The sequence below is a fragment of the Canis lupus genome, chromosome 11, assembly GCF_003254725.2.
Source record: "Canis lupus dingo isolate Sandy chromosome 11, ASM325472v2, whole genome shotgun sequence".
Lineage (NCBI taxonomy): Eukaryota > Metazoa > Chordata > Mammalia > Carnivora > Canidae > Canis > Canis lupus.
Window position 1 is genome coordinate 3,456,459 of NC_064253.1, and position 23,588 is coordinate 3,480,046.

General features: G+C 48.0%; 1 protein-coding gene across 3 annotated transcripts in view; it reads left to right on the forward strand.

Moving 5' to 3' along the window:
• The first annotated feature begins 3,156 nt into the window (after positions 1-3,156).
• The window catches only part of PHYKPL (5-phosphohydroxy-L-lysine phospho-lyase), a 34,035-nt gene continuing 13,603 nt past the window's right edge, over positions 3,157-23,588 (forward strand). For 2 of the 3 annotated variants that reach the window (XM_025446651.3, XM_049115957.1), the window contains exons 1-8: positions 3,157-3,296; positions 4,089-4,207; positions 5,443-5,602; positions 8,571-8,645; positions 9,186-9,273; positions 9,351-9,467; positions 10,418-10,500; positions 10,733-10,958. In XM_025446651.3, the coding sequence (XP_025302436.1) occupies positions 3,238-3,296; positions 4,089-4,207; positions 5,443-5,602; positions 8,571-8,645; positions 9,186-9,273; positions 9,351-9,467; positions 10,418-10,500; positions 10,733-10,958 (927 nt within the window). In that variant the 5' untranslated portion in view covers positions 3,157-3,237. Of the gene's footprint in view, positions 3,297-4,088; positions 4,208-5,442; positions 5,603-8,570; positions 8,646-9,185; positions 9,274-9,350; positions 9,468-10,417; positions 10,501-10,732; positions 10,959-17,180; positions 18,087-23,588 lie in introns of those variants that run through there. The other variant, XM_049115958.1, reaches the window with a different exon arrangement.

Sequence of the window (23,588 nt, forward strand, 5' to 3'; positions counted from 1 at the left end):
ACGGTTCGAGATGTCCCCCATGACCTGCCCCAGACCAAGCTACATGGCCTCCTCACTATGCAGAAGAGGCCTGGCCATGTACTGCTAGGGAGGAAGAAAGTGTGATGTCCCCGCCTCTGTCTCCCTAAGTGGAAATAAGTGGCAGGCCATACTACTTGTCGGCCAGTTGTGTGGCTCACCGGGGAGGCCAGTAGTATGGAAAGGGACAGAAGCACAATGGGGCTCTGGCAACTGATGGAGATCACTGGGCACCCAAGCATCCTTTGGAGCCCCAGCATAACTTCACCAATCGAATGTGCTCCACAGTCTGTAATCCGCTCCTCCCTCCAGCCAGGTGCCTCCCTGGATCCCATAACCAGTCCCATGAAGGACAGGACCTATATGATTGGTGTCCCTGTTTCCACTTTATAAATGATGGAGCAGTTAGTCACCTCCCCAAGGACACACAGCCAGGACAGGGTGACAGGCAGATGGGGCCCAGGTTCTTGGATAACCACCAGTTTATCCTTCCAAATTGTCTGGCGGGGCATGGAGTCTGCTAGACAGTGTCCTGATGATGGGGGATTGGTAGGGCTATGCTCCTGGGGGGGCAGAAGCCACATGTTCCCACGGCCCCAGACATCCCAGCTCATTGGTGGCCCACTGCTGCCCCCTTGTGGCCGCACACCGTGTATCATCAGGTCTGCACATTTCACAAGCTTCAAAGTTCAAGCTGATGGAGTCCTCCAAGAGCTTGGGTTGGGGACAAGAGACTAGAAGAGTGAATGATGTGCTTCAGGTCCCAGCTGAGACTCGGGGTTGTCCCCTGCCTCACAGCTGAGCCTTAAGGACTGAAGCTTTGCGTCTCTGCAAAGAGAGGTAGCTCTGCCTCCAACCACCCCCTTCCAAAGCGAGGGAAGCACAATTACTGAGCCCCAGTGTGTGCCATGGCAGCTACACTAGCACAAGGATTACTATCCCCTTCTCCAGACGAACGGAGGTGGAAGAGGAATGGGCTTACCCAGGCTTCCTCCTGATCCCCAGGATACTGCTAGGAACACATGGGGTATGTGCGGTTGTCACAATGATTGGGGGACACTCCTGGCACTCAGATCCGGTTTCAGCCACTGCCTCCCATCCTCTGCCCTCTTGGCCTCTGATGGTACCTCGAAGCTGATGCATGAGGTAACAGAGGAGTAGTGGGCATAGGGCCCAGAGGCAAGGAGTGGGCTTTTCTGAGCAGGAAGGTGAAGCTTCCTGGTGTTGTACTGACCCTGTGGGAGACACTCTCCATCCAGGAAATAGCCGAGTCTGCTCAGACCTCCAGCTGTACTACCTCCTGGACCTGGACACCCCAGGAATGGATGAGATATGAACTGCAACCTTCACCCCCTTACCCCAAGGCAGGAAGAGTCCCTGAGCCAACCTGACTTCTCTGAGCTGCCAAAGATGGGGCCCAAACAGGATTCTCAGGCTCCCTACCCACCCACCCCCAACCCCTTCTATTTTATTTATTTATTTATTTATTTATTTATTTATTTATTTATTTATTTATTTATTTTTAGGTACAAATTATTTTTTATGTTTTTTCTGGGGGGGGAGGGAAATCAGGACAGTCCTTCTAAATCAGTTTGGGAAGACAAAGAAGTTCGGAAATGGATGGTGGTGATGGTTGCACGATGTGAATGTACTGAATCCCACTGAATTGTACACTTTAAAATGGTTTCAGGGCAGTCCCGGTGACTCAGCGGTTTAGCGTGGCCTTCGCCCAGGGCATGATTGTGGAGCCCCGGGATTGAGTCCTGCATGGGGCTCCCAGCATGGAGCCTCCTCCTCCTCCCTCTGCCTGTGTCTCTGCCCACCTCCCTCTTCTCTCTGTCTTATGAATAAATAAAATATTTTAAAAATAAAATAAAAATGGTTTCAGTGGTACGGTTATTTATATGATACCACAATTTTTTTTTTTAGATTTTATTTATTTATTCATGAAAGACACGGAGAGAGAGGCAGAGACACAGGCAGAGGGAGAAGCAGGCTCCCTGCAGGGAGTGCCCTGCAGCACTGGATCCCAGGACCCTGGATACAACCTGAGCCGAAGGCAGACCCTCAACCACTGAGCCACCCAGGTGCCCCCATACCACCACAATTAAAAAAAAAAAACAAATTCCAAATGTTCTTTAATAAATACGTTAAGCATTTTACAGCAATGGGGAAGAGATGAAGAAATCAGCGATGAGGGAGCGAAGCAGGGAGGAGGCTGAAACTCATGAAAGGTGGCAGAAGGGAACCTCCTCTTCCTCAGCCTGTTCAGGATGCAACCCAGGTCCCTTGTTCTGAGAGGCTTGCCAAGGCACAAAGTCCCAGGGCCTCACCCCAGTTGGGGTTAGCTCTCTGGTAGCCCAGCTGCCCAGCCCATGGGGGATGATTGCTTGCTTCTCATTCACTGGACTGACCATCAGACAGACCCTGACTGGAGTCCAGCCTGGGCTCCACACTTGCTCTGTGCCTGGGAGCAAAGCCTCCCTCCTTCCGGGCTGGGTCTCCCGGCCACGCACTGGAAGGCTCAGCAGGCCTCCCAACTCTCTTCCTGCCTCGACACTGCATGGGTTCTCTGAGAGTTCCGACGTCTCTGCTCCCCCTGCCTGGGTGCCAGCAGGAGGCGTGCTGCCCATGCCCGTGACCCCCCCGGTCAGTCCCGGCAGTGACACTGAGCCCTCCCGCTGCTGGTTCAGGAGACTGGGAAGTCGGAAGTCGCAGGTCGGCCCCAGGCACGCAGCCCCCTGCCGCGCACCGACCGTCTCCTCTCCCACCCTGAGGCCCCGGGCTAGGTGTCTGTCACCCATCCCCGGTTAACGCTCACGGGGCAGCCCATGCGATACAGCAGGAGGCGACTCGGAGCCTCAGCCCTGACCTCAGAAGGCTGCTGCGAGACGGAGCCGCAGCGGGCTCACCCCGGAGCCCTTCCTTCGCGGAGGGAAAGTGCAGCGTCGGGAGAGACGCAAGGGCGGGGCCGGGGCAGGGCTCGAGATGGGCCTGTGGGCGGGGCCTGGGCGGGGCCTGGGCGGGGCCTGGGCGGGGCCTGGGCGGGGCCTGGGCGGGGGGCGGCGCTCGAGATGGGCCGGGGCGGGGCCGGGCCGGGGGCGGGGCTCGAGATGGGCCGGGCCGGGGCGGGGCCGGGGCGGAGCGGAGCGGGGCCTGGCGGCCGAGCACGCGAGAGGCCTCTCGGCGCAGTCTCCGCGCGGCTACGCGCCCGGTGCCATGGCCGCCGATCGGCGCGGGAAGGTCGAGACGCTGGCCCTGAGGCGGCGGCTGCTAAGGTACCGAGACGGTAGCGAGGGGCGGTGCGCGCCCGCACGACGCGCGCACGTTGAGCGCGGAGCCCGCGGAGCCGGCGGAGCCCCGGGACCGCAGCCCCGGCCGCGCGGCCCCAGCTCCGCGCCGCCCCCGCCCCCGCCCCGCGGCCAGCCGCCCCCGCCCCCGCCCCCGCGCGCCCTCGCCGGGCCGCCCCACTGCGCTCCCTGAAGGCCTCTGCCCCGGCTCCGGGCAGGACCTCCTCCGGGACCTGGGCCTGGCCGGAGGGTGACCCGGAAGGGGACTGAAGGTTCAGACGAAGGGTGGGCGTGGGGGGGCGTTTCTCGGGAAGCCTTAGAGGGACGGTCCACCCAGCACCGGGAGGGCGCGTGAGGCAGCCCCGGCGGGAGCTAGGGGCCGACCCCGGCGGGCTACGGAGACGCTCGGAGGCGCTCGGCCGGCCGGGACCCTCAGGACCGAGCGGCGGCCACCTGATGGGGCGCCCTCCCTCGCCGCCCTGAGGGGCCCCCACCTTCCCTTGGGGATCCAAGGGACTAAGGCGGGCACCTGCAGAAATGAGCAGGGCCATACAGCCTCCCAGTGACTTAGGCAGTTTCACTTGGAGCCGCTTCTGAGCCATCACTTTCCTCCTTCCCAGCCACCTGTACAGTGGGGGTCTAGAAGCAGGGAAGCACACTGCGCCCTTCAAGCTTTTGTGCCTTCCAGAAACTCGGGGGGAAGGGGACGGTGTCTGCGGCGGGTGCTCTTGTCCCGTCAGGTCTTCAGACGTGGCTGTCCCCTGCTTGCTGTCCCCACAGCAATTCTTGCAGACTCTTTTATCCTGAGGATCCTATTAAGATTGTCCGGGGCCAAGGACAGTATTTGTATGATGAACAGGGTGCAGAATACCTCGACTGTATCAACAACGTGGCTCATGGTTAGTATCATACCGCGGGCCGGTGGGGCAGGGGAGGGGGCTGAGGCTGTGAACCTGGTCCCGGGTGATCCCGAGATTGTAGAGACAGGTGGAGAGCTTGAGCTGAGCAGAGGAGCCCAGTCTTTCAGGTGTAGCTACTGTAGAGTTTCCGCGCGGCTGCTGTGCTAAACCAGACAAACCTAGGTCTGAAGTCCAGTTCCTCTTGGGACTGGGGGCCAGCTCAGAGAGCGTCATTCCACCTGGCCGTGACCAGCCACACAGCAGAGCCCTGGCCAGGTGCTGGGGGTCATGGCAGGGCTTCAGCCCCAGCGACCTTCTCAGGTGCTAAGCAAGGAAACTGAAGTAGGAATTCAGCTGTCCAGGTGGGGCTGCCAGAGCTGATGGAGCCAAAGGGAGCCTGTAACCCAGCAGACATATTAGGAGTTAATGAAGTAGAGGGTAAAAGCAGGGTCTCTAGGGGCACCTGGATGGCTTAGTCGGTTAAGCATCCTCCTTCAGCTCTGGTCATGATCTCAGGGTCCTGGGATCAAGCCCCTGCTCAGCCGGGAGCCTGCTTGTCCCTCTCCCCCTGCCCCTACCCACCCCCACACACACTTGTTCTCTCAATCTCTCTCTCTCTCAAGTAAATAATTAAAATCTTCAAAACAAAAAATGCAGGGCCTCTAGTCCAGACTACCTGAGTTCATGTCCCTGCCTTCCACTTAACTCTGTGCTCCTGGGCAAGCTACTTAATTCTCTGTGCTTCAGTTTGCTGATCTGCAAAATAAACGTAATATTTACCTCAAGGTGTTTTGGAGAAATAAGTGAGTTAATTTGGATAATTTGCTTTGAGTGTGCCTGGCACGTGGTGAGCCCTCAGCACATGTTCACTGTTGTAACCCCTGGCTGTTGGCAATCAGCATTGCCTCCAGCCCCCCTGACTAGCAAAGAGGTCGGGCCTGCCCGCAGACGCGCCCCACATACTGTCTGTCGAACAGGCCTCAAGAAGCTCCCTTAAAGACCTGGATTTGCTAGATAGGGATTTTGTCAATGACGTTTTTCTTCTGCCAGAATCTCAGGGACGCCTTTCCGGAACCAGCATCTCTGTCACACACACCTGTCTTCAGACTCCCCTCTCTCCTCCCCACCCCTCCCCCACAACTGCTCTGCTAGGTTTATGGATGGGGCCAGGCTGGGGAGGCCCAGTGGGACTGGCTGAGCAGAGCCACCATGTAATGGAGGTGGCCCTCTTCCAGTTGGCCACTGCCACCCTCTCGTGGTCCAGGCGGCACACGAACAGAACCAGGTGCTCAACACCAACAGCCGATACCTGCACGACAACATCGTGGATTATGCACAGAGGCTCTCAGAGACCCTGCCGGAGAAGCTGTCTGTGTTTTATTTCCTGAATTCTGGGTAAGTGGACTTTGCCCAGCCCCCAGCAAGAGGGTGAGATGCTGAAGACTGACAGAACTGCTCACATGGGCGAAACCTAGTGCAGCTGACCCAATGTGCCCTGGGGGAGAGGCAGCCTTGGCCTGGCTGGCCGGGTGCCCGCATCCCCAGCTGTAGACCCTGGCGCTGACTCTGTTGGGTCCAGTTTTCTGGTCTCTTACTAAGGCATGCCATTACCTCCGTTCCGTGACTGCCAGTTCCGTGATTGTCCTTGGGACTTACCTAGGTGATCTGTTCCCTTGTTTCTGCCCTATGAATATCCATCGCAGCTCGGGGGTTACAGCCGAAATCCCTGCCCCAAGGTTGCTCAGTGAGGAATGAAAACCTTGAGTGGTCCTTCACAGAAATGCAGAATTACTAAGAGGGGCCATTGTCTGGAGGAGAAATAAGGGACCTGATGAGGCAGAGATGCAGTGAGGGGCTCCAGGCTTGCTCGGAGAGGGTCAGAGAAGGCTGCCCTGAAGGAACACTATGGGGCAAAGAGCTGATGAGCAGGAAGGAAGCTGCCCACATTGGAAGTGGAAGTGTTCTTGTCAGGGTTCCTCAGCACCCAGAATAGCCAGTGCAAAGCCCTGCAGCATGGCACCCGGCACACTTGAGGACCCAAAGGGGGAGGGGCGGGTATGAGCCAACACATTCCAAGTGAGAAATTTGTTTTTATCCTAAGGGTGTTGGGAAGCCATCTGAGGGTTTTAACCAGGCAAGTGAGGGCTTCCTCAGGGCTGAGGAAGAGCAAGAATGGACATTGATAGGCACCAGCTCAGCGGCCTGGTTGACAGGTGATGGTAGCTCACACTAGGAGTGGCAGTGGGAACAGAAATGGCAGATGATGATGTGTGCATAGAACCAACCTAGCCCACCTGGGAGAGCACGTTCCTACAAATCCTGTGCCCTGGCATGTGGAATCTAGTGATGAGCGTTACCATCATCATTGTCATTCTCACACACCAGTCCCCAGTAATTTCTAGGAAGTGGAATTTCCCATCTTCGTTTTGCCAATAAGGAAACAGTCGTTCAAAGAAAGGATCCAGCTTGGCCCAGGGTCATCCACATGGGAGAAGGCAAAGCCAGCACCAGTACGTCTCTGGGAAGAGCTGAGAGCTAGGTCCAGGAGTCAGAGCTCCCTGGGCAGTGGGGACAGTGATATTTGCTAGTTTACTCCACCACATTCACTCTGGATTCCAGTGACTTCCACATTGCCAAACCAGTGGCCTCTTTGCTGTCTTTGTCTTGTTCTGTCTCACAGCAGTGTCGCTAGTGTTGCCACTTTCTGGAAATGCTCTCTGGTCTTGCTCCAGATTTCTGCAGCTGTCTTTCTGAGCCTTCTCCCTCTGTGATCTCATCCGTTCCCATGGGCTTAGATATCGTCCATGTGCTGGTGATTCCCAAATTTGTGTCTCAAGCCCAGGCGCTGCCCACGTGTGCCAGGTGCAAGGTTCCAACAGCCTACTTCTGGACCATCTCCAACTTGATGTGTCCAAAAGGAGTTGGTTGTCTTCTGCCAACACCTGGTGTGGGACCAGGGCACAGGCTCTCCTGGCCATTCCCAGGATGCCATTCCCAGGATGATATCCCCCGTCAAGGCCACCTCCACCCTGTCTTCCCTCATAAACGGCAGTATCATCTGCATCTCTGCTCCAGGCAGGAACCGCACACCCTCCCAGGCTCGCATCATGTCCCCATCGTCTGTCACCAGGTTTGTCTTCTACCTCTGTCTTCTACCATCTTTCTGCTCTCCATGGTGTCCTCCTAGCTCTCCTCCCCACCCCTTCTATTCCATTAGGCCCACACAGCCAGAGGCCTCCTCCCCAAGTAGGAGCTGAATCATGTCCCTTCTCAGATTAAAACTCTTCAGAGGTGCCTGGCACAGGCTCAGTCGGCAGAGTTTTTGACTCTTGATCTTGGGGTTGTGAGTTCAAGCTTCACACAGAGTGAGTTCAAGGCCCCCGTATTATTTTAAAAAATAAAATCTTTTAAAAAAACAAAACAACTCTTCAGTAGCTTGGCACGGCACAGTGAAGAAAATCCGGCACCTTCCAAGGCCCTGTATGCAAGGCCCCGGAGTGTCTCTCCTGAACTGGGTTACTTACACTGCCTAGAACCTTTCCCCTGGGGACCCCGTTCAGGTGGCATCTCCTCCCCGAGTTTTTCCCTGACCCCTGTCAGGTTGGGCTACCATGACAACACCACAGACTGGGAGACTTACGTGATATAAATGTATTTCTCCTGCTCCTGGAGGCCAACATCCAAGAAGAGGGGCTCAGCAGCTTTGGCTTCTTTTAGGCTGTCTCCCTGGTATATGATTGGCCACCTTCCTGCTGAGTCTTCACTGGGCGTTCTCTATCTCCACGCCTCTTGTGTCTCCGTGTGTCCACATTTCCTCTTAGGAGGACTCAGGTCAGATTGGATTAGGGCCTGCTCTGCCCACCTCATTTTAATTGAATCACCTCTTTAAAAGCCCTATTTCCAAATACAGTCACATTTGTAGCTGCTAGGGGTTAGGGCTTCAGCATAGGAATTTGGGGGCACACAATTCAGCCCATCAGACCTCTTTATCTGAAGGAAGCGTCTGCGTGATTCTCTTGGGACACTTCTCAAAATGATCATTCTTTCATTTTTTTTTCATTTTTGTTTTGTTTCGGCTTGACTTGGCCTCCCTGACACATATTAGAATGTAAGTTCCAGGAGGGCCAGGACCTTTCATTTACTACTCCTCCCCCTACCACCACCCAACTCTTAGCACATAAAAGGCATCTGATAAAATTTTCACTGAATGAATGAGCTCAAACGACTCACAAGTGGTATCCTGAGGATCTTCCTGCTGCTGAAAGGGCTCCTCATTTCCTCCTGGTTTCTCGGTAGGAAGCATATATCCATAAGGAAAGCCCTTGGACAGCTGTCTGAGCAATGCCATCCTTTTCTGTCACAGGTCAGAAGCCAATGACCTGGCCCTGAGGCTGGCCCGCCAATACACAGGACACTGGGACGTGGTGGTATTAGACCAGTAAGTGCCCTTTCAGGAGCCTGGGTCTACCACTTACTGGGGATCAGTAAGGCTCAAGCTTTGAGTGCCTTGGGCAGGAGGATGAGGGGCCTGGGCTACTAGAGGGAAGCATAAGGACCAGGCCACAGAGACACCCCTACATACACCAGGGGGCACTTCCCCCAGGCCTCTTCTGGGAATAAGGGATGCTTTGTAATGTCACGAGAATTGGCCCCATGCTTTAGGTATTGAGTATCTGCTATGCATGAGGCCCAGGGCTAGAGCATTATCCCCTTCAAGATTCATGACAGTTCTGCAAAAGAAACCTCCCCCTGCGCCAACTTCACAGAGGAGAGCACTGAATCCAGAGAGGTTAAATGATAAGTCACCAATACCTAGCTAGTAAATGGCCTTTCAGGAAGTCTTGCTGGTTCCCAGCCCCAGAACTTGGGGACTGGGTTGGGTCGGTCTTCCTGTGGCTCCTGATATGAGGAGACAGTCATTGGGGCTGGGCCATGGAGTCCGTGCCACCCAGGCCTGAGCCCTCCCTTCTCCCCTCAGTGCTTATCACGGTCACCTGAGCTCGCTGATCGACATCAGTCCCTACAAGTTCCGAGACCTGGATGGCCAGAAGGAATGGGTCCATGTGGTATGCACTGCCAAATTGGGCAATAGGTCGGTGCCCTCCCCCTGGCCTGAATGACACGGTGCTGTCACTCCCCACAGGCACCTCTCCCAGACACCTACCGGGGTCTATACCAGGAGGACCACCCCGATCCTGCTGGGGCCTACGCCAACGAGGTGAAGCGCGTGGTGAGCAGCGTGCAGGAGAAGGGCAGGAAGGTAACCACATCTGCAGGGTCCCATGAAATGGAACAGCAAGTGTCATTTCCTTCCCTACCAGCACAGTGCTCGACACTGGGGACCCTGAGAGACCCTGGAACTAGGGCCCACCTTTGAGGAATCTAGTAGGAGGTTTGGGTGCTCAGCAGGGAGTTTAGATAAAGACGTGTCCTAGGTGCTACCAGAGTCTAGGGATGCGGGCTGGACTGGTGTGGATGTGAAGGAGGGTCCTCAGAGGAAGTGCTGCCTGATTTCAGTGAGGAGGAGCTAGCACTCACAGTGGGCAGGGGAGGGGCAGGTAGGAGAGGAAAGGCATCCTAAACAGAGGGGCGGCCTGAAAAGGTAGAACCCCATCAATGTGGGGTGGCCTGGCCGAGCTGGCAGGAGATGAGCCTGGAGAGGCAGGTGGGACCCCCCCACCCCAGTGCCATAGGACCACAAGGTCTGTGCTGGGCAGCTGAAGGCCACCGGGAACCTTTGAAGGGAGAGTAACAAGAGGGGATGCAGGAGGCCAAGGCAGAAAGCCCCACATGTGCCAGGAGGTAGGCGTGTCTGGGTGGAGGGCAGGAGACACAGACACAGGAGGTACCGAGATACAGACGCAGACAATGAGGAGGCAGAGGCTGTGCTGACTCATGGATCATGGATGGAAGCCGCGTTTCTCTCCATGGGGGGGACAGGAGTCACCAGGCAGGGACAGGGAAGCCCATGGGGGAGGAATCCGTGGGTTTCATCTGGGACATGCTAAATACAAGGGGCCCGGAGAGTCCCACATGGTAAGAGTTGGTTTGCTTCTCGAGAGAAAACCCAATCACAGGCCAGATGTGATCCGGAGCTCAAGGTGACCACATGGCAACGCTGGCGACTCCTCTCGCCAAGGAGCCAGCGCTGAGCCAGCATACCACCCCATGTCTCCACGGGGTGGCCCCAGCATCCTGTCTCATCCACAGATTGCAGCATTCTTCGTGGAGTCTCTGCCCAGTGTCGCGGGGCAGATCATCCCCCCTGCCGGCTTCTTCCAGGAAGTGGCAGAGTGAGTAGCCCTGAGGGGGGCGCTATAATGGGGCTTCCCGACATTTGTTCCTAATTCCAGCCTCAGCTTGGCCTCTTGACCAGAAAGAAATGGTGGCCCTGAGAAAGCCAGACGCCTGCCTGATGCCCCCACCTTGTTGCTGGCAGAGCCAGGGTTCAGAGTCCAGGACCCCCCAGCTCTGGTCCCATCCCTCTTGCCACAGACCCCATCAGCTGTGTGTCCTCTGCTACAGGCACATCCACGGGGCCGGAGGGGTCTTTGTCGCAGACGAGATTCAAGTGGGCTTTGGCCGAGTAGGCAAGCACTTCTGGGCCTTCCAGCTGCAGGGAGAAGACTTTGTCCCCGACATTGTCACCATGGGCAAGTCCATTGGCAATGGCCACCCTGTAGCCTGCGTGGCCACAACCCAAGCTGTGGCAAGGGCCTTCGAAGCCACTGGCGTTGAGTACTTCAACACGGTGAGTGCAGGCTCTGGGACAAGGGGGCACTGTGGATTCTGCTGGGCCTCAGCCTGCTTGTCCTTAGCGGGCAGAGGCCACAGCCCTTCCCCTATACCCAGCACAGACTTCTAAGATGCTGCCCTCGGGGGGTTCCCACAGATCAGAGGAAAAAACACACAACCTTTAAAAAGTAGCATTGATCCAAAAACTGTCACAAGAGAGCATGCCTTGTCTCGTCTGCAGGAAGAATACAAGGGGCCCTCCCTTCCCCAGATGCTACTGCTGTGTGCCAGGCTCTGCTCCTGGGCCGATGCAGATGTGTCAAGAGTTCCATCTGTATGGGTGCCTACTGTCTGGGAGCACAGTTGACATTCCAGTAGGAGCTTCAAGGAGGACGTGGCTCCCCGTCCTTGGGCTACAGGCTGGAGAGCTTTGCCTAAGTGAAGTGGGTCCTTGTGTCACACTGAGAGAACACGCAGTGGATATGGGGAGCGTGGTGGTCACCGGGGGCTTCCTCAGAGCTGAGGAGGCCAGACCGATCCTGCAGGCAGTGACGAGCCATGGAACAGTTTTCACTGGGGACAGATGAGATGTAAAATAAACATTAGATCTCTGGCAATCAGTGTGGAGAAAGAGCTGGAGGTGGGGAGACCCATCCAGGCAAGGGAGGAGGCCTAAATATGGGTGTGGGCCAGAGGGAAGGAATAGGAAGGGACAGTGTTGACGAAGGGAAGAAGAACCCAAGAAAGCCAGTTTGAGTTGGAGGCTGAAACAGGTCAAGATTGGGCAGGATGGTGGAGAGGAGGCAGAGAAGGTCGTTAAGGGCAAGGGCCAAGGACTCGGCACATCGTCACTAGATGCCCAGGGGACACCCAGACAGATGCCCTGGACAAGCTCCCCGTTGAGGGGAAGACAGACCCACAGACATCTGAGCCAAGAGAATGATGGAAGTGATGTGACCTCGGCCCTCGGAGAGCACAGGGACAGCATAGGGGACGCAGAGAGGGGCAGAGAAGAGGTGTGGGACAGACATTGGAGACATCATGTGGGAGGAAGAGCGGGAGGCAGTAGCCCTGGGGGCAGGAAGGAATGTGTCCTGTGGGTTGAAAGACAGACTACCCCATGGAGCACTATCTGGGGTTTTATCCTAACCTGAAGTGCTTGTAGTTAGATTATATAAACTGATTCTTTAAAGACTCATCCTCTGTCCCTCCACCATCGTCTCTTAACCAGATAACTGGTTACCTTTTTTTTTTTTTTTTAAGATTTTATTTATTTATTTGAGAGAGAGAGAACGCGAGATCACAAGGAGCGGGGAGGGGCATAGAGCAAAGCAGGCTCCCTGCTCAGCGTGGGACTCGATACCAGGACTCTGGGATCATGACCTGAGCCAAAGGCAGACGCTCAACTGACTGAGCCACCCAGGCACCCTAACCTGATTACATTACTCTGATTAATGTTGTAAGCATCAAGAAGCCATCATTCCAAATGGAAGTTAGGACCTGGACAGTGACCTGCATCTATCCATGTGGCTGTCCCCTGGTGCTGTTTCCTTGCCCCCACCCCTACCCTGGTAACCAGCACCAGGTTCATTGTTCATTCTGGTTGTTTTTAGCCTTAAAAAGAGTGTATCATGCTGTGCATTCTTTTAGGAGATTGGTCTTTTCCACCTAACATTATATCACCAGGAGTCCATGTTTTTTGTCACCAAAGTTTGCTCCATAATATCCCACATAGGAACATGCCGTGATTTGTCTATCCCTGTTGATGTGCTTTCGGGTTGTTCCCATGGTTTTCGCTGCTATAAACATTTTTAGAAGTTTCTATTTTGTAAGAGTTTTTCTTAGGAGGAGGCCTAAAAGTGGACTTGCTGGGTCATGGGGTCTCTGTCCACTCTGTACTTGAGACGATGACCTGTTTTCCAGAGTAGTTCAAAAGTTAACTATCAGTGGTGTATAAGATTCTGTGGGTCCACTTCCTCTCAAACACCTTTGAATTTTTGCCAGGCAAGTGGCATGTCAAATGGTACCCCCTCAAATCAGGAAATGGTCTTGATATACCATTCCCTGGTTTCAAATTATGTGAAACATCTCTGTATATGTTTCCTTTTCTTCTTTTAATCCAGTTAACATACAGCGTACTGTTAGTGTCAGGTGTACAATATAGCGAGGCAACACTTCCGTACCTCACCCGGTGCTCATCACAACAAGTGTGCTCGTTAATCCCCATCACCTGTTTACCCCATCCTCCACCCTCCTCCCCTCTGGTGACCATCAGTTTGTGCTCTAAAGAGTCTGTTTCTTGATTTCTCTCTCTTATTTGTTCCCTTTGCTTGTTCTTGTTTCTTAAATTCCACATGAATGAAATCATATGGTATTTGTCTTTCTCTGACTTATTTTCTTACCATAATACTGTAGTTCCATCCATGTTGCAAATGGCAAGATTTCGTTTTTATGGATGAATAATATTCCATTGTATATATAGAGAGATACTTCTTTATCTATTTATCATTCGATGGACACTTGGGCTGCTCCCATGTTGTGGCTATTGTAAATACTCCTGCTATAAACCTAGGGGTTCATGTATCCGTTTGAATTAGTGTTCTTATATCCTTTGGGCAAAAACCCAATGGTGTGATTGCTGGATCATAAGGTAGCTCTATTTTTAAGTTTTTGAGGAACCTCCATACTGTTTTCCACAGTGGCTGCACCAGTTTGCATTCCCACCAGCAGTGCACAGGGGTTCCTTTTTCTCCACATCCTCACTAACACCTGTTTCTTGTGTTGCTATTAGCCATTCTGGCAGGTGTGAGGTGATACCTCATGTAGTTTTGATTTGCATTTCCCTGGTGGTAAGTGATGATGAGCATCTGTTCATGTGTCTGTTGGCCATCTGGATGTCTTTTTTAGAGAAATGTCTGTTCATGTCTCCTGCCCATTTTTAAACTGGATCGTTTGTTTTTTGGGTGTTGAGTTTTATAAGTTCTATATATATTTTGGATATCTTCATATGTTTATTGGCCATGTGTTTCCTCTTCTGTGAAATGTTTTTTCTTTTGCCCATTTTTTGACTTGAGTTACTAGAGTTTTTCTTATTTGTGAGGCTTCTGTGTGCCTCTGTATGTGTGTGTATATTTGTGTGTGTGTACATATACATAGGCATACACACACACACATATATATATTATTAATACTAGCCCTTTGTCGGGGCACCTGGGTTGCTCAGTGGTTGAGCGTCTGCCTTGGGCTCAAGTCATGATCCCAGGTTCCAAGGATCCAGTCCTGCGTCGGGTTCCCCATGGAGAGCCTGCTTCTCTGCCTATGTCTCTGCCTCTCTCTCTCTCTGTCTCTCATAAATAAATAAATAAATAAATAAATAAATAAATAAATCCTTTAAAAAAAAAAATACTAGTCCTTTGTCAATTTTGTAGGTTGGATCCCTCAGTAATTTTAAAGGGATTCTAAGTCCAAAAGTAGGAGGACCTGGGCACCAGGAGGGCTCAGTCTGTTAAGCATCTGACTCTTGATCTGAGGTCAGGTCTTGATCCCAGGGTCATGAGTTCAAGCCTTGCATTGGGCTTCATGCTGGGAGAGGAGCCTACTTAAAAAAAAAAAAAGTGGGATCCCTGGGTGGCACAGTGGTTTAGTGCCTGCCTTTGGCCCAGGGCGCGATCCTGGAGACCCAGGATCGAATCCCACATCAGGCTCCTGGTGCATGGAGCCTGCTTCTCCCTCTGCCTATGTCTCTGCCTCTCTCTCTCTCTCTCTCTCTCTGTGTGTGACTATCATAAATAAATAAAAATTTAAAAAAATTAAAATTAAAAAAAAGTGTAAAGACCACAGTATTATTCAATTCTAGGTTTTTCAAATCTTTTTATTATTATTATTTTTTTTAATCTTTTTATTATTAACATACAACTAATGACACTGAGGTCAAAAGTCATGTCTTATGTGATACTTTGTAAAATATGTTGAGGTGATTTGTTACTTGATTATTCTACATTTTCTTAAGAAAAAAATGTTTGCAGAACTCTGTAAATGTCTCTTAGGTCACACTTGTTAACTGTATTGTTTGAATCTTCTGTATTCTTGCTGGATGTTTTCTCTACGTAACATATCAATAATTGTGTAGAAATCTCAGTATTTAAAAACATCAATTTTTCCTTGTATTACAGTTAAGTTTTTGCTTTATTTAAGCTTTAAATATATTTAAGTATATTTTTTATTTCTATATGTTCATTGGGAATTGAATTTTTTTTCTAATTTTATTTTTAAATAATATCTACACCCAGTGTGGGGCTCAATCACTACCCTGAGATCAAGACTCGCATGCTCTGCCTACTGAGCCAGCCAGGCAACCCAGGGAATTGCATCTTTTTTTTTTTTTCTTTTTTAAGATTTTATTTATTTCTTTGAGAGAGAACATAAGGAGAGGGACAAGCAGACTCCCTGCTGAGCTGGGAGCCTAACACAGGCCTCGATCCCAGGACCCTGAGATCATGAACTGAGCCAAAGCCAGACATTTGACTGAGCCACCCAGGCATCCCTTGAACCTTTTAAAATTTGAGGTATAACTAACATATTAGTTTCAGGTGTACAGCATAATGATTCAATATTTGTTTCAAAATGATCACCAAAATAAGTCTAGTTAGCATCCATCACCACACAGTTACAGAGATTTTTTTCTTGTCATGAGAACTATTTTTTTGTCATGAGAACTTCTAAGATCTACTCTCTTAGCAACTTTCAAAAATAAACAGTAGAGCATTATTAACTATAGTCACCATTCTGTACATTATACCCCTAAAACTTATTTATTTTTAAAGATTTTATTTATTCTTGAGAGACACACAGAGGCAGAGACACAGGCAGAGGGAGAAGCAGGATCCGTGCAGGGAGCCCAATGTGGGACTTGATCCTGGAACTCCAGGATCACGCCCTGAGCCAAAGGCAGACGTTCAACTGCTGAGCCTCACCCAGGCATCCCAAACTTATTTTGTAACTGGAAGTTTGTACCTTCTGATCATCTTCACTCATTTTGCCCGTCCCCCAACACTGCCATCTCTGGCAACTACCAATATGTTCTCTGTATCTACGAGTTCCATCTTGAGTTTGTTTGTTTGTTTTTTATTTTACTTAATTTTATTTACTTGAGAGAGAGAGCATGTGAGCAGGGGCAAGAGGGGAGAGGGAGAAGCAGAAGCAGAGTCCCTATTAGGGAGCCTAATATGAGGCTCTATCCCAGGACCCCCAGATCATGACCTGAGCCGAAGGCAGACACTTAACCCACGGAGCTACCCAGGTGCCCTGCTTTTTGCTTTTTGTTTTGATTCCACAAATATGTGAGCTACGGTATTTGTCTTTCTCTGTTGGACTCGTTTAACTTAGCATTATGTCCTCAAGGTACAGGACATGCTGTCACAAATGGCAAGATTTCTTTCTTTTTTTTATTTTTATTTTTTTTAATTTTTATTTATTTATGATAGTCACAGAGAGAGAGAGGCAGAGACACAGGCAGAGGGAGAAGCAGGCTCCACGCACCGGGAGCCCGATGTGGGATTCGATCCCGGGTCTCCAGGATCGCGCCCCGGGCCAAAGGCAGGCGCCAAACCGCTGCACCACCCAGGGATCCCGATTTCTTTCTTTTTTATGGTTAATGTTCCATTATGCATATATACCACATTTCCTGTATCCACTCAACCACATGTATACACTTAGGTTACTTCTATGCCTTGGCTATTGAAAACAGTGCTGCAGTAAACACGAGGGTGCAGATATTTCTTGGAAATAGTGTTTTTATCTCCTTCTGATAAATACCCAGAAATGGGATTCCTGAATCATGTGGCAGTTCTCTATTTTTAATTTTTTTAAGATTTTATTTATTTATTCATGAGAGAGAGAGACAGAGACCTAGGCAGAGGGAGAAGCAGGCTCCCTGTGGGGAGCCCGATGTGGGACTCGATCCCAGGACCCCGGGATCATGCCCTGAGCCAAAGGCAGACGCTTAGCTACTGAGCCATCTAGGCATCCCTATTTTTAATTTTTTGAGGAACTGCTATGCTGTTTTCCATAGTGGCCGCCCCAATTTACATTCCCACTAACAGAATACAAGGGTTTCCTTTTCTCCACATCTTACCAGCACTTGCTATTTCTTGTCTTTTTGGTAATAGCCATTCTGACAGGTTATGAGGTGGTATCTCATTGTGGTGTTTTTGTTTTTTGTTTTTTTTTTTTATGATAGTCACATAGAGGAGAGAGAGACAGAGACATAGGCAGAGCGAGAAGCAGGCTCCATGCACCAGGAGCCCGACGTGGGACTCGATCCTGGGTCTCCAGGATCGCGCCCTGGGCCAAAGGCAGGCGCCAAACCGCTGCGCCACCCAGGGATCCCTCATTGTGGTTTTGATGATAAATGACATTGGACACCTTTTCACATACTGTTGGCCATCTGTATGTCTTCGTAGGAAAATATCTATTCAGATGTTCTGCCCATATTAATCGTATTGTTTTTTTTGCTCTTGAATGATTTCTTACATACAACTCCTTATTAATTCAGCTCCTTTCTTTCTATCAATAAAGCTCCATTCTTACATAGAACTCCTTATCATTACAATCCTTACATACAGCTCTTTTTCAAATACACGATTACAAATATTATCTCCAGTTAGGTCAATTGTCTTTTCATTTTACTGATGGTTTCCTCTGCTGTGCAGAAGCTTTTTGGTTTAGTGTTGCCCAAATTCTTTGTTTCTGCTTTTGTTGCCTTTGCTTTTGATGTTAAATCCTAAAAATTGTGAAGAGTGATGTCAAGGAACTTACTGCGTATGTTTTCTTCTAGAAGTTTAGAGGTTTCAGGTTTTCAGATTTTTAATCCATTTCAGTTCATTTGTATGTATGGTGTAAAATAGTAGTCTTGTTTTCCAGGAATTGAATCTTTATCATGAGAAGTATCTTTTCCATTCCAAATAATGATTCTGCCTACTAAATTGTATTTTATCTGATACTAAAAAGCTATTCTAGCTTTCGATTAGCTTTAGGTGTGTTTCTTTTAACAAGCAAATATCTAGAATTGGGGGCGGTTTAGTCTAAATCCACTAATATTTGACTTCAAAGTGATTAGACAATTTAAATTTAATGCAACTAGGGCAGCCCGGGTGGCTCAGCAGTTTAGCACCGCCTTCAGCCCAGGGCATGATCCTAGAGACCTAGGATCAAGTCCCGCGTCAGGCTCCCTGCATGGAGCCTGCTTCTCCCTCTGCCTGTGTCTCTGCCTCTCTCTCTGTGTCTCATAAATAAATAAAAATTTTTATTAAAAATAAATTTAATGCAACTATTGATATATTTAGACCTGTTGCTAACATCTTCATTTATAATTTTACTTTATCATACTTTTTTTTAGTATCTGTATTAAAAGTATTTCATCCCAAATTATTTTCAGTACAAGCCTTTATATTCCAAACCTACCTTCTGAAATCCTGAGTGAATATTTCTATCAGGCCCTTATATTTAAATATTTTAGCTAAATATAAAATCTAGGTCCTATTTTCCTCCAGCATGTTAAAAGTATATTCCATTGTTACCCTGAATGCAATATTGAGGGGCAGAAATCACTCATTCTTTTTCAGTTGACATAATTTACATACCCAAAGAATTCACCTTTTTATTTTTTTTTAAGATTTTATTTATTTATTCATGAGAGAGAGAAAGAGAGGCAGAGACACAGGCAGAGGGAGAAGCAGGATCCATGCAGGGAGCCCAACGTGGACTCGATCCAGGGCCTCCAGGATCAGGCCCTGGGCCAAAGGCAGGGGTTAAACCACTGAGGGCCCCCCCGCCCCGGGGCTGCCCAAATTCACTCTTTTATTTTTTTTTTAAGATTTTATTTATTTATTCATGAGAGACACACAGAGAGAGAGAGAGAGAAGCAGAGACACAGGCAGAGGGAGAAGCAGGCTCCATGCAGGGAGCCCGATGTGGGACTTGATCCCTGGTCTCCAGGATCACACCCTGGGCTGAAGGCAGCGCTAAACCACTGAGCCACCTGAGCTGCCCAAATTCACTCTTTTAAATAAGAATTTAGGGGCACCTGGCCGGCTCAGTCAGAAGAATGTGCAACTCTTGATCTCAGGGTTGTAAGGTTGAGCACCACATTGTGTGTAGAGATTACTTCAATAAATAAATAAACTTTAACTACAAATTCAGTAGGTTCAAATTCAAGTATAAACCGGTGGGTTTTAGTATACTCACCGTGTTGTGCAACCATCATTTTATTGTCTTAATTCTGGAACATTTTCATCACCCAAAATGCAGCCCTATACGCATTAGCAGTCACTCACTCCCCATTGCCTTCTCTAAGTCCTAGCAGTCACTACCTCCTTTCTGCCTCGATGGATTTGCCTATTTTTGACATTTCATAATGAATCACAAAACCATGTGACCTTTTGTGTCTGACTCCTGTCATACTTTAAAGGTTCATCGGTGGTTAATTCTTTCTTAGGAATGAAAATAATTCCATTGTAGGACACCTGGGTGGCTCAGCGGTTGAGCATCTATCTGCCTTGGGCTCAGGTCATTATCCCCGGATCCTGGGAACGAGTCCCACATTGGCTCCCTGTGGGAAGTCTGCTTCTGCCTCTGCCTATATCTCTGTGTCTCTTATTAATAAATGGATAAAAATCTTTTAAAAAAAAAAGAAAAGAGTTTCATTGTAGGAATATTGCAGATTTCATTTATCCATTCTTCAGTTAATGACCACTTGGGTTATTTCCCTTTTTTGGCTCTTATGAATAATGCTGCACTGAACATTTGTGTACATGTATTTGTTTGGATGTATATTTTCAGAAAAGTTCTCCTGAGTATGTACCTGTAAGGGAAATTTCTGGATCATATGGCAACCCTAGGTTTAACTTTTTGAGGAATGGCGGGACTTTTTCAAACTAACTCTACCACTTTACATGCCCACCAAAAATGTATGAGGGTTCCAATTCCTCCATACCCTCCCCAGCGTTTGTGATTTTCCATCTTTTATTATTGCCATCCCAGTGAGTGTGAAATAGTTTTTCATGATGATTTGCATTTCCCTCCTGGCTAGTCATGTTGAGGTTCTTTTTATGTGGTTATTAACAAAGTCATATATTCTTTGGAAAATGTGTACTCATGTCCTTTGCCCAGTTTTTTAATTGGGTTACTTGTCTTTTTTTGCTGAGTTATAAGAATTCTTTATATATCCTAGGTACTAATCCTTATCAGATAGAAACTTTGGCAATATTTTCTCCCGTTTCTGAGTTGTCTTTTCACTTTCTTGGTAGTCTCCTCTGAAGCACAAAGGTTTTTAATTTTTAGGGAGCCTAGGATGCCTGAGTAGCTCAGCAATTGAGCGTCTCTGCCTTTGGCGCAGGGCATGATCCCTGGGTCCTGGCACCGAGTCCCACATTGGGCTCCCTGTAGGGAGTCTGCTTATCCCTCTGTCTATGTCTCTGCCTTTCTTTCTCTGTCATGAATAAATAAGTAAAATCTTAAAAAAAAAAAAAAAAAAATTTGTGAGGGAGTCTATTTTTTTCTTTGCTTACCAGTGCTTTGGAGTCATAGCTAACAAACCACTGCCTAATCCAAGGTCATGAAGATTTCCACCTTGCTTTCTTTTAAGAATTTTATGATTTTAGCTCTTAAACTTAAGTCTTTGGTTTATTTTGAGGTAATATTTTGCATATGGTATGAGGTAGGGGGGTAACTTGACTCTCTTGTATGTGGATATTCAGTTGTCCCAACACCATTTGCTGAAAAGACTATTTTTATCCCATTGGATGGTCTTGACACCCTTGTCAAAGTTGACCAGCAACAAAAGCTAAAATAAGCAAATAGGATTACATCAAATTAAAAGGCTTTTGTAACAGAAAGAAAATATCAACAAAACACAAAGGCAATGTACTGAATGGGAAAAAGTACTTACAAATTATACATCCAGTAAGGGGTTAATATCCAAAATATGTAAAGAACTTACACAACTTGAGATGCATGGCTCAGTCAGTTAAGCGTCTGCCTTCGGTTCAGGTCATGATCTCAGGGTCCTGGCATCAAAGCCTGCATCGGGCTCCCTGCTCATTGGGGAGTCTGCTTCTGCCTCTCCAACACCCCCCCACACAACACACTCATGCTCACTCTTTCAAATAAAGAAATAAAATATTTTTAAAAAAAGAACTTACACAACTTAATATATTAAAAAAAAAAACAGCTGAAAAAGGGACAGAAGACTTGAATAGACATTTTTCCAAAGAAGACATATGGATGGCCAACAAACACATGAAAAGATACCATCACTCATCATCAGTGAAATGCAGATCAAAACCACAATGAGAGGGATCCCTGGGTGGCGCAGCGGTTTGGCACATGCCTTTGGCCCAGGGCGCGATCCTGGTGACCTGGGATCGAGTCCCACATCGGGCTCCCGGTGCATGGAGCCTGCTTCTCCCTCTGCCTGTGTCTCTGCCTCTCTCTCTCTCTGTGACTATCATAAATGAATAAAAATTAAAAAAAAAAAAATCCACCATGATCCATTTAAAAAAAAAAAAACACAATGAGAAATCTCTTCATACCTACCAGAATGGCTGTTATCAGGAAGACAAAAAAAATAGCAGGTTGGTGAGGATGTGTAGGAAAGGGACCTCTCATGCACTGTTCATGGGAATGTATATTGGTGCAGCCACTATGTAAAGTAGTGCAGAGGTTTTCCTGGAAAAAATTAAAATAGAACTACCATATGACCCAGCAGTTCCACTTCTAGGAATCTATCTGAAGAAAAAACCAATCCAAAAAGACCTATACACCATTGTGTTCATAGCTGCATTATTTATAAGAGCCAAGATAAAGAGCCCATCTACTGATGAACAGATAAAGATGTCTCTATCTCCTCTCTCTCTCTTTCTCATACACACACACACACACACACACACAGGAATATTATTCAGCCATAAAAAAGAAAATGAAATCTTGCCATTTGTAGCAACATAGATGGAGAGCATAATGCTAAGAGAAATAAGCCAGAGAAATAAGCCAGAGAAATAAGCCAAGAGAAATACCATTTGATTTCACTTTAGTTTGGAATCTAAAAAACAATTGATACTGAGTTTTGAGTTTTTATATATTTCGGATGTTAACTCCTTAGGAGATATATTATTTGCATATCTTCTCCCATTCGGTAGGTTGCCTATTCATTTCATTGATGACTTCCCTTCACTGTGCAAAGTTTTTCAATTTGATGTAATCCCATATGTTTATTTTTGTTTCTGTTGTGATTGTCCAGATCCAAAAAGGTATTGCTAAAACAAATGCCCACGAGTTTACTGTCCATTTTCTTCTAGGACTTTTATGGCTTTAGGTCTTCTGTTTAAGTCTTTAATCCATTTTGAGCTTCTTTTTATGTATGATGTAAAAAAAGTCATCCAGTTTTCCTAACATTATTTATTATTTATTGAAGGGTTTGTCTTTTCTTCATTGTATATTCTTGCCTCCTTTGTTGTAGATTAATTGGCCATATAGGTGTGGGGTTTTTTTTGATCCATTCATCTACATGTTTAGTTTTGTGTTGTGCCAGTGCCATACAGTTCTGATTGCTATAATTTGTAGTATAGTTTGAAATCTGGGACCATGATACCTCCAGCTTTGTTCTTTCTGAAGGTTGCATTGGCTATTCAAAGTCTTTTGTGGTTCCATACAAACTTTAGGATATTTGTTCTAGTTCTATAAAAAATGTCATTGGGTATTCTGATAGGGATTGCATTGAATCTGTAGATTGCTTTTGGTAGTATGGACATTTTAATATTAATTCTTCCAATCCATGAGCACACTACATCCTACCATTTATTTTTGTACTCTTTAATTTCTTTCATCAGTGTCTTAGAGTTTTCAGAGTACAGGTGTTTTATCTCCTCAGTTAAACTGATTCCTAGTTAGTTTATTCCTTTTGATACAGTTGTAAATGGGATCGTTTTCTCAATTTCTGCAATAGTTTGTTACTAGTAGATAGAAACACAAAAGGGGCACCTGGGTGGTGCAGTCAGATGAACACTCAACTCTTGGATTTGGCTAGACTTGTGATCTCAGGGTCATGGGATCGAGCCCCACGTCAGGCTCTGGGCTCAGCACAGAGTCTGCTTAAGAGTCTTTCTGCCCCTCCCCACTGCTCTTTCACTCTCTAAAATAAGTCTTAAAAAAAAAAAAAAAAAAAAGAAACAACAGATTTCTGTATATTTTATATCATGCAACTTTACTGAATTCCTTTATACTAATAGTTTCTAGGTGCAGGCTTTACAGTTTCCTATATTGTAATAGCTCATCTGTGACTAGTGGCAGTTTTACTTCTTCCTTTCCAATTTGGATGCCTTTTATTTCCTATTCTTGCTGTGGCTAGGACTTGCAGTACTGTTCAATAAAACTGGCAAGAATGAGAAAAAAAAAAACTGGCAAGAATGGACATGCTTGTCTTGTTCCTGATCTTAAGATGGGGGGAATAAAGCTTTCAGCTTTTTCCTATTAAGTATGTTAGCTGTGAGTTTATCAATGGCCTTTATTACGTTGAGGTATGTTCTGTCTATACCCACCTTTTTTAGAGTTTTTATCATGAATGGATGTTGAATTTTTTCAAATATTTTTT